General features: G+C 30.8%; 1 protein-coding gene across 4 annotated transcripts in view; it reads left to right on the forward strand.

The window, feature by feature from the left end:
* Positions 1 to 14,925, forward strand: part of Supt3h (SPT3 homolog, SAGA and STAGA complex component) — a 468,296-nt gene that overhangs the window by 49,373 nt on the left and 403,998 nt on the right. The window contains exon 2 of one of the 4 annotated variants that reach the window (XM_046426145.2): positions 9,151 to 9,239. The exons of the other annotated variants lie outside the window; for them this stretch is intronic. Coding sequence (XP_046282101.1) covers positions 9,202 to 9,239 — 38 coding nt within the window. The 5' untranslated portion in view covers positions 9,151 to 9,201. The remainder of the gene's footprint in view (positions 1 to 9,150; positions 9,240 to 14,925) is intronic. 4 annotated transcript variants of the gene reach the window in all.

Consider the following 14,925-nt stretch of genomic DNA (forward strand, 5'->3'; position numbering starts at 1 on the left):
ATTAGTTTGCGGAGTGTAATTGAATAGATTAATTTTTGTTCCATTAAAAGAACTAAAATATATCATAATGTAATCATGCATATTTCATGCTTTTTTTGTAATTTATAGAGACTATCTGGAGATTCATACACACTAACAAGATCTTTTTCTTTGATGTCTTTTGAATTTTTTATATATTTTAACATTTAAAAAATTTAAAAATGAAACCTTCAATAATTTGTCTTGTAAAATTAGAATTTCATAATTTAAAATAATTTATAATATAAGTCTTTGGAAATTGCATTGGTATTTTTCACTTTTTAATAGTTGTCTTCTTTGTTCTTGACTTTTTAATTCATCTCCCTGGAAAGCAGAATTTAGCTCTCTTGTTTAGGAGCAAATTATAAAACTTTGTCACTAGTAAATCTTTAAACTATAAAAGTATTATTGATATGGAGCATAATTATTGTTTTGGAAATCACTCTTCACACGTGATGTTTAATCAGTTACTTTGGTCAGTTAAAAAGATTTTCAGTAGAAATTTAATCAGTCAGCAAATATATTTTCGTAAATAAGTTCTTAATTGTAAGATACTTGATTAGTCAGTCTGTTTATAACAGGTTTTAATTATGATAAATAATGGGCAGATTTTGATTAGCACATATTAAAAAATCTTGATTAATTTAAAGTGAAATATATACCAAGAGATCAAGGACACTGAGACTCACACTCTCTTTCTTTTTTATACACACACACACATTTTTAGCTCATTATATTTGAGGTTCAGTAATTGGTCAATGTGTGCTTTGTTCTTCATCTAAAATTTCTATTTTGCAAAATTGGGTCACATACTTATTATATTTATACTTTATTAGGTGGTTATGATAATCATTGCAAAAACGTAAAGTCTAAAGTGAGGTTTTAAACTTGACAGAGATTATGGAATGGGAAGGTGTGTGCAATGAGTGTACACTACTATAAAGAATGTCCACTACTCACCTGTAATTAGTCTGGTGTAGTGGATTCATAATTAGTTTTCTATCCAGACTCAAAAGTACTATTGGATTGGTGGTGGGGGGAGGGTGAAACTTTTCAGAAAGGGAAGGATTAGTTAAAATGGTAAAAAAGTTTGACATGCAACACAAGATGAGCTTTATTTAGTTTACTTTTATGTCTTATTTAGGAACTGGCTTAGATTTTGGAAATTTTATTATTGATTGGCTATTGAGAATGTGACAGCAATATAAGATGCCTGTTAAGTTAGAATTAGGAGCATTTCAACATATTCTTGGGGACAATTTTAACATATTCTTTGTGGCAGCTTTACTTGTAATGCTGAGGTGTTTCTTGAAACTTGTGATGTTCCCGAACTGGTTAGAAAAATCTATTTTTAAAATAAAAAACTAAGTAATATTGTGAAAGAGCAATTAAACTGCTTGATGTGCCTGTTAAAACTAATTCTTCTGTACAACAATATTTTAAACCATTTCTTTCCTAGGGTAGTAAGCGAAAGTTCTCATGTATGGGCTATAATTATAACATGAGCTATAAAGCAGTCTAGTTGTAGTTATTTTCTGCTTCCTAAATTCAGAAAGTTTTAGAGTAATGCTTAACACCTACCATTAAAATTTTAATAATCTTTGATTACTATATTATATGTATTGTAACTTTGAGGAGACCCACTTATAGCTATTGAGGGAGTTATTACAGCAATTTTACTTTTTTTTTTTTTTGTAAAATACAAAGTACACTTCCTTAACCTGTAAGAGAAATTTTCCCTACTTCAGGTTTTATTATTTCTCTTTGACCTAAACTAAGACTGATCCTCTAGTAGTAGCCAGTTAAAATGTGTGAAGTAGGAGGAGTAAGGGAAACTCCAATCGTTAGTTGAAAATTGCAAAGTTAAGTTAATGGAGGTATATATAGCAAAAGGATTTATTTTAAAGGATAAAAGAAAAATTTAAAAAACTGCCTTGTAGCTGGAACATGTTGGACACCATAAGGAGCATCTTGTAAGTGCTTAGATATTTTATAGTAATACCATGTCAGCTGATGAATGTTGAATGTTTATATATCTGTATCAATACTAAATATTAAAGGACTGTATTATGCCTGTTTTGTTTAAAAGTCGAACATGATTTAATAGGTATGGCTCTTTTAAATCATACAGGGAGGGTATCCTTAAGGAGTTTTGTTTTTCATGAGACTAAAAACGGTATTCATTTTGGTAGGTCCAAAAATGTGATTAAAAGACGCTTAGACATTTTGATGTCTGTTATGTTTATAAGAAGTGCTATATATGAGCAACAGTATATAGATGTAAACTTAAAATATATAGAAAAGTACAATTGTATGTACGTTTTAAAAGACTTCCATGAACTTTTAAATATCCTGGGCAACTCTAAAGGTCTTTTAAAAACAGCTATAATATACTTAGAATGATTTTATTTCAGTTGAATGTATATTTCAGTTATATAAAGTTGTTTAGAAACAAATTAATGTAGTTGTCTTGTGCAGTTTAAAATTATAAATACATTCCTTTTAGTTGAGCTGGTTAAATTGTTAACTTTACTGCAGGTTTATTTCTATATTGTACATGGTAGACTGTAACATTGCATTAATTCTGTGGTGTGCTGTTTTGTAAAATTGCTTCCTTTTTGAAGTTTTCTCAAATATTGGGAGCTGCTTTGTCGATAAGTCATAGCAGTGATTAATTTAGCATCAGATTTTTTTTTTTCTAATGAGGGCTGATAAATATATTACATTTCACTGTTTTAACATCTCATTTCTGTAATTCTGGGAAGTCATTTTGATTAATGAATATAATTTAATTTTGTCTATTTCAAGTCATTACTCTGAGAGTTAAAGTTACAGATGCCAAGTGCAAATATTTATAGCATTTCATTTTTCAATTTGTAATGAACAAAACTGCATTATTATTATTATGATCTTTAATATGCTATTATCTCAAAAAGCTAGCAGTTTTAGAATCAAACCTTTATGTTTAACAGATTAATACAGGATTTTAAAATATGGTAATACTTACCCCAAAAGAAGTTTTGCTGACATGGTGTCACTGTGCTGAAGAGGCTGTTTGATGCCATAGTCCCTCCTTTTTTTTCCAGATAGAACTTGTACCCTCTGTTGTAAATACTGCTTGCAGCCTTAAACTGAAAATACAAACCATACCCAAATCTTGTTTTAGTTTTACAGTATGCCTGGAGTACATAGACTTTATATTTATTTTTTTCTGTCAAGAAATTATGTAGCTGGTAACATGTGAAAAGCAAGGAAACAAAACAAAAAGAGAATGAGCAAATATTTGAAGGACCTACTATTATTGCATAGACTGTGGTTAGAGAGCACTCACTGACTCTGTTGGTCTCGGTGGCTGGTAGTGACCTGCGGAGATTAACCATTTAAAAACCAGAGACTTCTTGCTGTCCTCCTGGAGAAAGTTTGCACCGCACTTGTGGTTCTGTGGTTGTTTGTGAGGCGAATGAAGCATTCACACAATCCAAAAAAGCAAAAGCTTTAAAACTCCTTTTTTTTGCAAGCACTATTACTGGAGAGACAGAATCATGTGGTTTGTGACCTCACAGTACTCAAAGTAAAGTGGGACTGCCTACTACTGTGGCTTTCCCCCCTTGCTCTTTCCTTTCTCTCTCTCTCTGTCTCTCTCTCTCTCTCTCTCTCTCTCTCTCTCTCTCTCTCTCTCTCTCTGTCTCTCTCCCCCTCTCTCTCCCTCTGACAAAAGGCTTGTGGTAAGGCCTTTCCTGGCATCCAGAGGGATATAGCTTTTTAATTTTTGTGAGTCATGAGGATTTGGATAGAATACAAACTGAAGGAGACCAAACTCCTGTAAGGTTAAGCATTTATAGAACAGAATGCTGCAGTTAAGGGCTTTCCTTTCCTACCACCTCCCTATCTCCCTCCCTCCCTCTCTCTCTCTCTCTCTCTCTCTCTCTCTCTCTCTCTCTCTCTCTCCCCCCTCCCTCTCTCTCTCCTTCCCTCTCTCCTTTCCCCCTCCCCCTCCCTTCCTTTCCCTCTTTCCCTCTCTCCCTACCCCTGTCTCTCTCCCTCTCTCCCTCCTCCTTTCTCTTTTTAGCATTATTATGTTTGTGGAAAAGTTAGCAAAATTGGCTCAAGAGGCCGTGTGAAATTCTGAACAACAGTGATGATTTACAATAATTTACATCTTTGGATTGTATCACATTCTGGGGTCTGCTTCATATTTGCTAGGGTGGCTGAATTCCTTCTGTTTTCCTTTTTCTTGTCTTCTTAAACTTGTGAATCTGTAACTCATTGCAAAAAAAAAAGTTTACCTTTCTTAAGGTCTGGTTGCAAACTGCTTGCTGGGCTTGACTATAATTGGCTGTCATGAAAGTGTTAGTCTGGGGATTCTTTTACAAATATTAAATCATGTCTGTCTACCTTATTTTCAGTGTGATTGTGGACCTTAAAATAAAGGTTAGTTGTAATTAATATCACTTAATATTATGTCTACCTTTATCTCACGACTACTTTGAAGATCTTAAAAAACAAATGGCAGAACTATAACATGTAATCTATATATATAACATGTTATAGTTTGTTGGAAGAATATTAGTTTTCTATTTTATCCTAATTTTGTTATTCAGGAAATGTACTCATTTTGTGTAATCTTTAGTTTGTACCATAACAGTTTTTGAGTGAGAATCTTATATAAAGTAAAATACTATAACTTGGATTGTTCAGTATTATGTTTTATGAGCTCAGAAGGGAGTGGGTTAACAGAAGCTGTATTTTTTTGTTTATAATGGAAGCTTTGAAATAAATTACAAAATGCTGTGTGTAGTAAGGAATAATGCACACAGACAGAATATGTTGGTCGTCTCGATTTGCTAATTCTGATTCAGAAGAAAATTGAAAACATCTTTGGGAAACTGTCTTTTTTTTTTTTTGCCCCTTTGGATATGTATGTATAGAACTCATTTTCTTATTAGGATGATTATATATCATAGGCAGTGAATTTTATATTTATGAATACTGTTTCCTGTTTTCATCAGTTGGGAGCAATGGGGTATTTTTCAACGAAAACTATAAAGGTGAATAGACCAATTTTCTAGGCATTTTTGCCATTTATCTACACCACTCTGAATTTGCATGTGAGGTGTCTTATTATTGTGATAGTAACTAAGTTGGCGAGAAATAAATGACTGGGAGTATGGGCGGAGACAGTGAATTACAAAATATTATTTGGAGTGTACCATAGAGTGAGGGCACAGAAGGGTGTTAGAGCTGTGTATTCTTCCTAGCACAGCTCATTATCAATTTTTAGTTCATATTAGATAAAGATAACTAGACAAAAATATTCAGAAGATTCTTCAAAAACATTTTCAATTTATTCAAAATACAGTGAGAGGACATGGGAATGATTTAGTCCTTTATTATTTAGATATCCTGAACTTTTTCAGAATGAACTTCCATAAATACATGTTGGTGATTTATTTTAAATTTAGATTTGATCTTTTCTTGTTGTGCATGTGAACACATTTTACATTAAAAAGTAAAAGTTTTCATTTAACAAGCAGTATTCTTGCAGTGGAGAGAAAAGTTAGTTATCCCCTTTCATAAATAAGGTGTGATCTCTGTTATCAAAAGTAAATAAAAGGATTTTGTCCATATAATTTGTGGAATTTCCAAACATAGTTCCATATGCACATTTAGTAGCAGAGACAGACAATTGAAAAAATTTGGGTAGCTGTTATATTATAGTAAGCAAATAAATGCTTTTCTCCTTCTTTTTCTTTTCTTTTTTTTTTTTGGTATTGGCGATTGAACCCAGGGACTTGAATATGCTAGCATTCAATCCCTAAGCTGTGTCCCTAGTCCCATGCTTTTCTTTTAGAAATGAGTTTTCAGTTTCTGCATCAAGATTCTCTTACACTTCTCACAGTCCTAACTTTTATTGCCAAATATTCCCTTCCTTAAATTTTTTTTTTATTATGTACTTGGTTCTCCAAATGGACCTGAAATAAATTTAAATAATTTTTAACGTCTCTTTTGTCTTTTAATAGATTGTTCTCTTTTTGTAAAGGTAACCCTCCTGCATTTAATCTTTGGGTGAGGATTTATACTCATTTAAAAGAGTTAAGTAGATATTGTTGAATATGTCCTTTCTGTCGTTTTTTAAGGCCCATCAAATTCTGGCAGGAGAAAGATAGTGAAATCATGTGTTTTATTAAAGTTTTTATATTTATTATCCACATGTATTTTCACGTCCTAAATCATTCCTCTTTGGAACAAATATCTCTTTTAGTAAAAATTAAAAAAAAATACAGTGATAACCCCAGGGTACATATTTGATAATCAATAATGTTTCATTAGAAATGGCTTACTACATATGATGATGAGAGCTCGATTCAGTGCAGTCATTGTAGATAAAGCCCTTGATTATAGATTTATACTATCCTTATAATCAGACATTGGTTGTAAGTTCCATTGTATAAATTACGTTTTTTAATGCTGTTAAAATAGTTTTGGACTTGAAATTAGTGTCCAAAAAACTGAAACAGTTAGTGTCTTGCTTTCCATTACTTTATATTAATAAAATTTGTCAAAATTGGTAGAGCTTTTAAAAATACCAAGACATATAGAATATAACAGTATAATAATGTTTTAAGTGCTACATGTGTTTTCATTGTTATGTTTTGAATTCATTTTTATTGTCTCAAGTAATGATTGTATTTTAATATAATGGTTTTATTTTCTTAATACTGTGTCCATTTCGGGTTTTTTTTAAAAGAGATTGTTACTTATATTTGCTGTTTTTAAAAATTTCTTTTAATTGAAAACAATAGCAAATAGTTCGTAGCAATTTTATAAATTGTAGAAATTCTAACTTTGCTTAAATATTCTGGTTATGAGGCTTTAGCAAGGGATTTTCTTATTAACTTGATATTCGATATTTTTTTGACAATTTTTTTAGATTATATATATAGCTACTTAAGCTTATACAATATGTATTGATGACTTGAAACTTTGTGTATTAGTAAAATATGTACAGTTTTGTTTTTAAAATTTTGATTGAGACATTCCATTTCCTTGTTTTAGTGAAGTATATGTGTATATATACAACTAGATGCTTATTTGTCTGAGTTGTTTAAGTATATAAGGTACTATTTTGTACTTTTTTGTTAATGAGAATAACTTTATTTTGTTCAGTTTGTTTTAATTTGATCATGGTAAAACCCAAATGTCATCATTTCCTTGATTGTTTGAATAAATTCATTTGGTTAGTTTGAGCAGCTATGTTTCTAAATGTGATATTATGTAGAAATTGGATGCCAGGAGAGAAAATACTAAATCAGTATCAGTCTCTCCCTTTTTCTATTTGTCTTGTCTCCTGCCTCCTTCTTTCTTTCTTCCAGGTTTTCTTTTGTTTTGCTTTTTTTTTCTTTGTTTCTCTTTCCATTTTTTGACATCTTATACAATGTCAAAGTAGATTCTGAAAGTTCTAAGGGATATTGACATTAATTCGCACTAATGAATTATCTAGTAGATTTGAAGCTTTTGACTTTCATTGCAAATTGTTATATACAATATATGCAGATTGATATAGTATACCTCATTTGTTAAAGAATATTGGCATCTGGTTACAGAGATTTTCTTTCTTTTAACTGCTTTGGCTTTCTTGAATCCTTCCTTTATGCTAATTACATTAACACACTGTTTCACATGATATTAACCCACAGGATTACTTTGTTTTTTTCTTTGATCATTCTTTGAAATGCTGCATGATCCATACTTGATTAATGTAGCTGTAAGAGTATTGTATATTTCTTATGTTTACCAGAACAATTCATCTTCTAATGCTGTCACTTTTGTAAGATGAAAAAAAAAGGTGACAACTTGCAGAAAATATAGGAAACATGCTCATATGACAGCTAAGGATGTGGCTAGACTAAAGCAGGAAACTACTACCCACAATGCAATGTTACATACACTACCACTTAATAAAATTTATATCAAACATGCTACTGACAAAACCAAAGAAAAATAATATCCAAACGCTGCTGGTAAACGTATCCAGGGAAAAGTGAAACTAATCTTTTTAGAACTTTTGTACCTAAGAGAAAACAGTAATTGAAACTCTGGGACATCACAGTATATTGCAGTAGTGCTGTAATTTGCCTTTGTGTTATAGGACTTGATTGTGGGTGAAAGTGCTCTACGTGAGAACGTTTTGAGTATTAGCTTTCTTGGAAAAGTCACAAAGGGACATCTCTCTTTTTCATTTGAATTGTTTCCGTATGTAATAGTGTTAGAAGATATTGTCATCTAGAAGGGAAAAGAGTTAAAATTTGAGATACTGATCATTGATTATTGAAACTTTCTATATAGCCAGGTATTTTCATTATGATTTAAGTTGTCCTTTATTGCCAGAATGGGGTGAGGGGTGGCATTTGAATTATCCACTGAGACATTTCAGAGTAATTGTTTTTATTGCTCTTTATGTTAATCTACTTGTACCTTACCCAGTAACCTAAAGCAAAAATGTGAACTGCTTTTATAATGTGGTCAAAACAGTATTAAGACATCTTCTTTAAAAAATCAGGTTTTACAGTCACTAGTATGGCAATATGTAAAAACGTGGATGTGTAACCGATGTGATACTGCAATCTGTATACGGGGTAAAAATGGGAGTTCATAACCCACTTGAATCTAATGTGTGAAATATGATATGTCAAGAGCTTTGTAATGTTTTGAACAACCAATAAAAAATCAGGTTTTAATATATTTAGAGTTACTTTTATAAACCTTAATCTGCTGTGCTCTTAGCTGTCAGATTTAAGCAATTTTGATGAATTTGGTACCTTAGTAATTTAGATATATTTTGAGGCTTTAGAAAGGATGTTGTTTAAAGCTTACATAAGAGCACATAATAGAGTTTTCAAATTGATAAATGTATAGAAATTTTATTAGATGAAGAATAGAAAAGACTATAAGTTGGTGTTGCTTATGAAACATCCCATCTGAGATTCCAATCTATAAATTTTTGTCAATGTTTTATTTCAGAATTGGCATGGTAATTGTCACCTCATCATTTAAATGTGAATATCATTGTCTATCTAAATCTCTATTAAGGATGATTTGCTTAATTGTTTGAAGTTTTTTTTTTTCCTTTAGAAACTGCTTATCAATAACAGCTGTAGCATTGTGGCTTTTCTCCATGGACTCATGGTGGTCTTTGGAACAACGTTATTCAACTTTGACAGGTGAGACAGAGGCTCTCCAGTGCCACTGCTTTTGGATGAATCTTAACTGTGGTTGGATAAAGTGCATCTTGCCAAAATATATGGGTGAGACCACACACAGCCTTTAAAATAGTTATTGTAGGCTTATTTTTCGGAATACATGTCTTGACAGTTCTTTTATTTGCATGCCAGTTCCATTGCCGTGTATAGATTTTTCATTGGTTTCAGTGAAGGCAATTGCAGATTTAGGACTCCTTTTCCTAAGGTTTGTATATAATTTACGCTGGAAAATACTCTGCATTCACGTGTATAGAACATACATAGAAAATGAAACGTTAGAATAATGATTTTCTTTTGTTTTGATAAATTTGACAGTATCCTGTTGAAAATCTTAAATTCTCAGATGTTTTAGCAGTGACAAATTGCTTCATTTTGACCTTAAAAAATTTGGAAGTGGATGCTAAAATTTTCATATTCTATGAATATGAATACTAAAATTGTTATCAGAAGTATATATTCTTATAATATTGTATAATAAGGCATTGTTTAAAGTATAATTTCATATTTTAGGAAAAGCTTAAAAACATTGAAACAAATTACTGAAGAATTCAGTTTGTTAGCATGTGGGCCTAATATGCAAGTTATCCAGCCTTATGGGATGATTAAAACTTCATTCAACTTGATAATCACAAAATTTAAAGCTACAATTAAAGCTAAAGGTTTTAAAAAAAGTATTTTAAATCTTTAAAAAGTGGCTGTTTTCAGTGAACGGTAGAGAAACTCCATTGTAGACTTTTACAAAATTTTGTTCCTTTATATAAAATGATGTATTTGAAGAATTAATCATTGTTATTACTAAGTTATTAGTGATACCAGTATTAAAATTTCTTCTGACCTTGGCAGGTCAGAAACCTTTGTGCTTGATGAGTGAATGCTCTTATATATTTTTAATATGTTTAACCATCTAAGATAAGATTACAGTTTTGTTCTAGTTTTATGGGGGAAACGATCTACAGAGATAATTGGAATCCAAATTTCCCCCCACTTCTTTTGTAACATCCTTCCATTGCTGAATTGTTCTTGCAAGAGTACTGGAGTAATTGTGTTTGTATAGTTTTTCCAAAGAATGCCTGGGAGAGAAAAGAGCGTATGTTATATACAAATAGGTTGTTTTAAAATATTTGGTCTTTATCTCTCAGAAATTAGCTAGATATGTGAATCTTGATTGGATGCTAGATTGAAAAGAGAGTTTCATAAGGTAGTTGTAGAATATTTGAGAAAACTCAAATATGGACCTTTGATATCAGTTATATTATGGAATATTTATGAAATTAGTCTTTTTGTTTTTTTTAAATACATGACAGTGGAATGTATCACAATTCTTACTACACGTATAGAACAATTTTTCATACCTCTGTTTGTATATAAAGTATGTTCACATCGATTCTTGTCTTCATACATGTACTTTGGATAATGATGTCTATCACATTCCACCATCCTTGTTAATCTCCTGCCCCCTCCTTTTCCCTCACACCCCTCTACCCTATCTAGAATTCATGTATTCCTCCCATGCTCCCCCACTATGAGTCAGCCTCCATACATAAGAGAAAACATTTGGCATTTGTTTTTTTGAGATTGGCTAACTTCACTTAGCATTATCTTCTACCATGCCATCTATTTTGAAATTAGTCTTGTGAGTGCTAATGCCCTTATTCTTAAAAGAGATGCATGCTAAATTATTGTTATGAAGTCAGTAATATACTTAAATACTTTTATGAAACAATGTGTCAAAATCTTAATTGATGAAGTTAGGTAAAGGGACATAACTGCATTCATTTGATTGCTTTTCAGCTTAAACAGTGAAATTTGAAAGTTGACACATTTTTTTAATGGTTATAGGAATTTGAATTAAAATTGAAATCAAATAATTGTTTGAGAATAATTTATTTATATGTATAAATAGTAAATTTTAAAAAAAGAATGGATAGTTAATAGCTTAGACTATACACATATATGTATCAATTTTACAGTTATACTTTTATCTTAAAATTTTATTTACAGCAAAAAATAATTAATTTTTTAAAACTTACTTGTGACAAATATAAAATGAAGATGATAAACTGTTCTATAAAATCCCAGTTTTAAAAATATCAAGTTTGGTCCCCCACAGTGGTGCATGCCTGTAATCCCAGTGGCTTCGGAGGCTGAGGCAGGAGGATCCCAAATTCAGAGCCAGCCTCAGCAATTTATTCTATAAAATGATATATATTAGACCACGGGTTCTATAAATACAGTAGAGGTAGCAGGACGGGGAAAACTACTGTAGCAGTCCAGCTGCTTGTTTTAGTGGAATACAGTTACACTCATTTAATTACTTATTGTCTACTTTCAGATTGTGCTGGTAGAGCCTAAATTCACAGAAATCCTATGGGCCACGAAGCCAGAACTGTGAATCATCTGGACTTGAACAAAAAAAGGATGTTAACCTCTGATAATATTAAATAGCAAAACACATTTAAAATTAATATTTCATAGATAGAGAAATAGACATCTGCTCATGAAATACTGCTTCAAAACCTACTATTTGGTAGTAATTTAGTGCATTTTAGTAGTAATTATTTAACATCAATTAATTTAAAAGTACTTGTTTATAGCCTAAAAGAATTAATTAAAAATATTAAAAGTGATAAATGAACAACAGATGCTTGATTTGTTCCTCTAAAAATACTTGATTTTTTTTTGGGGGGGGTGTGGGGATTAAGGGCGCTTAACCACTGAGCCACACACCCCTAATCCTTTTTTAAATTTTTAAATTTTGAGATAGTGTCTCAATAATTTGCTTAGGACCTTGCTAAATTGCTGAGGCTGGCTCTGAACTTGTGATCCTCCTGCCTCAGTCTCCCAAGCCACTGGCATTACAAGCGTGCGTTACTGCAGGTGACCAAACTTAAAATTTTTAAAGTTGGGATTTTATAAAACAGTTTAACATCTTCATTTTGTATTTGTCACATATATGTTTATAAAAATTAATTATATTTTGCTCTGAATAAAATTTTAATATGAAGATAAAAGTATAAACTAAAATATAAAATTGATACTTATATTTGTATAGTCTAAGCTATTCATCATCCATTTTTTATCAAATTTACTATTTATGCATATGAATACATTTTTCTTAATACATTTATTTGATTTCAGTTTCAATTCAAATTCCTATAACCATTAAAAAATGTGTCAACTTTCAAAATTCACTGTTTAAGCTGATAAGCAATCACATGAATGCAGTTATATTCCTTTACCTAACTTCATTAATTAAGATTTTTTAATAATGATCAAAGGTTTTAAAAAAATATTTTTAGTTATGGCTGGACATAATACCTTTATTTTATTTGTTTATTATGTGGTACTGAGGATCAAACACCGCCCCTCACACATACTGGGAAAGCGCTCTACCACTGAGCTACAACCATAGTGCCATGATCAAGGTTCTTATAAATTAAAATGGAATTCTTCAAAGTATTGACAAGATCTTTTAAAATAGTCTATTTTCATGTGGAAGGTGACGTCTGTTGTGTTTAATAATCATCTACTAAACTGAACCATCTAATGAACTTGTAGTGCAAGTTCTTTTTGGTCACCTAATTATTATATTGTATATAGTTATAAATTCCCTTGACATCCTTTTAAGGATAAAATTGGTATACAAATAAATAATCTTGCTTAGACTCCATCCCTAAATTATAAATCTTGGTTTTTATTTAATTCTTCATTTTTACTTCACTAGTAGGATGTTGTTTCCTATTCCTCTTATCCACAGAAATGTTTGCTTTTTAAAAAATTCATTGACTTTAATGCCCAAGTATAATATATGTAAAAGAAATCTTACTGATGGTTGTGATTAGTTACTTTTCCTCTTTTTTGATCATTTTTTAATTTTATCCTGATTGGCAAAATTTTTAATATTACCTAATTTCCAGAATCATTTGTTGTGCCCACCAATGGATATAATAACCTCCAAAATTAGCTTTCTGAAGAATCACCTATTTTAGCTGGACTTTGAGTATTATTTATTTGTGATGATGATAATAACTACTGTGTTATCTGTATGTTTTTTATTGGTGAAGATCAAGTAAACCCATGTTTTGATCTGAATTTCAATCCTTTACTGTATTAATACTTAAGGTTTGAAAAAAAACTGTGATATGTATACAATGAATGACATACAATGGTTTTAAGTAACAGCTTATGATTCATATTATTGTACACCTTTTTTTATGCATGATTATTTTAAGCATTTCCAGTTATTAGACACATAGCTAAGGATCAGATAGTTGAAAAAGTATTGTTGGTCTTATGTAATTTTATAAAGGAAAAGTCTTCCTGCCACCTTCCTTCTCTCTTACAAAATCTGGTCATTGCTTGTTTGCTCTCATTTATGATAAAGTGCTAACATGATTATTTAGACAATTCTCTCTTCCTCCCAGTATTTGATAATAAGACAGACACATAAAACAATGTAAGTAGTAAGGATAACCTGTTTGGGAGGAAAACAAAAGAAAAAAATATAACAGAAACTCAGAGCTTCATCCAGGGTCATTTAGTATGAAGACAGATTGGTTGCCTTTTCTACTTTAATAAAGTTTTAAAAGGGTAATCACTGTTATAGTAATTTGATAGACTAGAGCTGGAGGAACATTTAGATTGTTTACAAAGATTAGAAAATACTTATGTAGGGAAGATTTTCTTCCAAAATTAATAAGCTAAAAAGTTTTGTCATTCAAAGTTATAATATTCACTTAGGAAAATAAACATCTGAGCACTGAAACCTTACCTAATAATAAGTCATCAGTATAGATGTGTATATTTTGTTGTCTTTTGGTACCATTTTATATTTCTAGGACTCTTGCTCAGTTTTGTTCTAAGTTCATTCTTGAAAAGAATTAAGATGGCATATTTCTGAAAGAATTTATGAATTATTGAATGTATATATACTATAGCATTTGCTATTTAATTACTTAAATATTTTTAAAATTTGACTAGTGAAAGTGTCAAAAAGAACTGTTTTAAACAAATTAATTTATTTTTTAAGTGCTGTTTTAAATTTATAGAAAAATTGAGAAAGAATTCACATAAATTCCTTCCTTTACCTCCAGCAACCCCCAACTTTCTTTGTTAATGTATTGCATTGGTGCCTTACTTTTGTTAATGGTTGATGAACCAATATCAATATTATTGTAATGAAGTCTTTATTAGAATTCATTCTTCCTGTTGTAGGTTTTATGGATTTTGCCAAATTTGTAATGTAATGTATCGTACTGTAGTACAGACATAGTCTTTTCATTGCACTTAAATTTACCTGTGTGCCACAAATTTATCCCTTTCCCATTCCTGTAAACAATGATCTTTTCTCCACTTTATTTTTACTAATTTATTTTTCATATATGTGCATATGCGCAAGTATACAAATTTACCAATGTAACCGTTTTAGCAATTGATATTTTAATTCTTATCTGTGACATTACTTTTTCCAGAATACCATAGCCTCTTTAGACTGGTTTCTTTAACTTAGCAATATGCAGTTAAGTTTCCTCTGTGTCTTTTTGTGGCTTGATAGCTCATTTCTGTTTTAGTCTTCAATAATATTCCACTGTTTGGATGTACCATAGTTTATCCACTAACATATTGAATGACATCTTAGTTGTTTCCA

This window comes from Marmota monax, unplaced genomic scaffold, assembly GCF_021218885.2.
Source record: "Marmota monax isolate L192 unplaced genomic scaffold, Marmota_monax_Labrador192_F-V1.1 WCK01_AAM20220418_F8-fsc00187, whole genome shotgun sequence".
Taxonomy (NCBI): Eukaryota; Metazoa; Chordata; class Mammalia; order Rodentia; family Sciuridae; genus Marmota; species Marmota monax.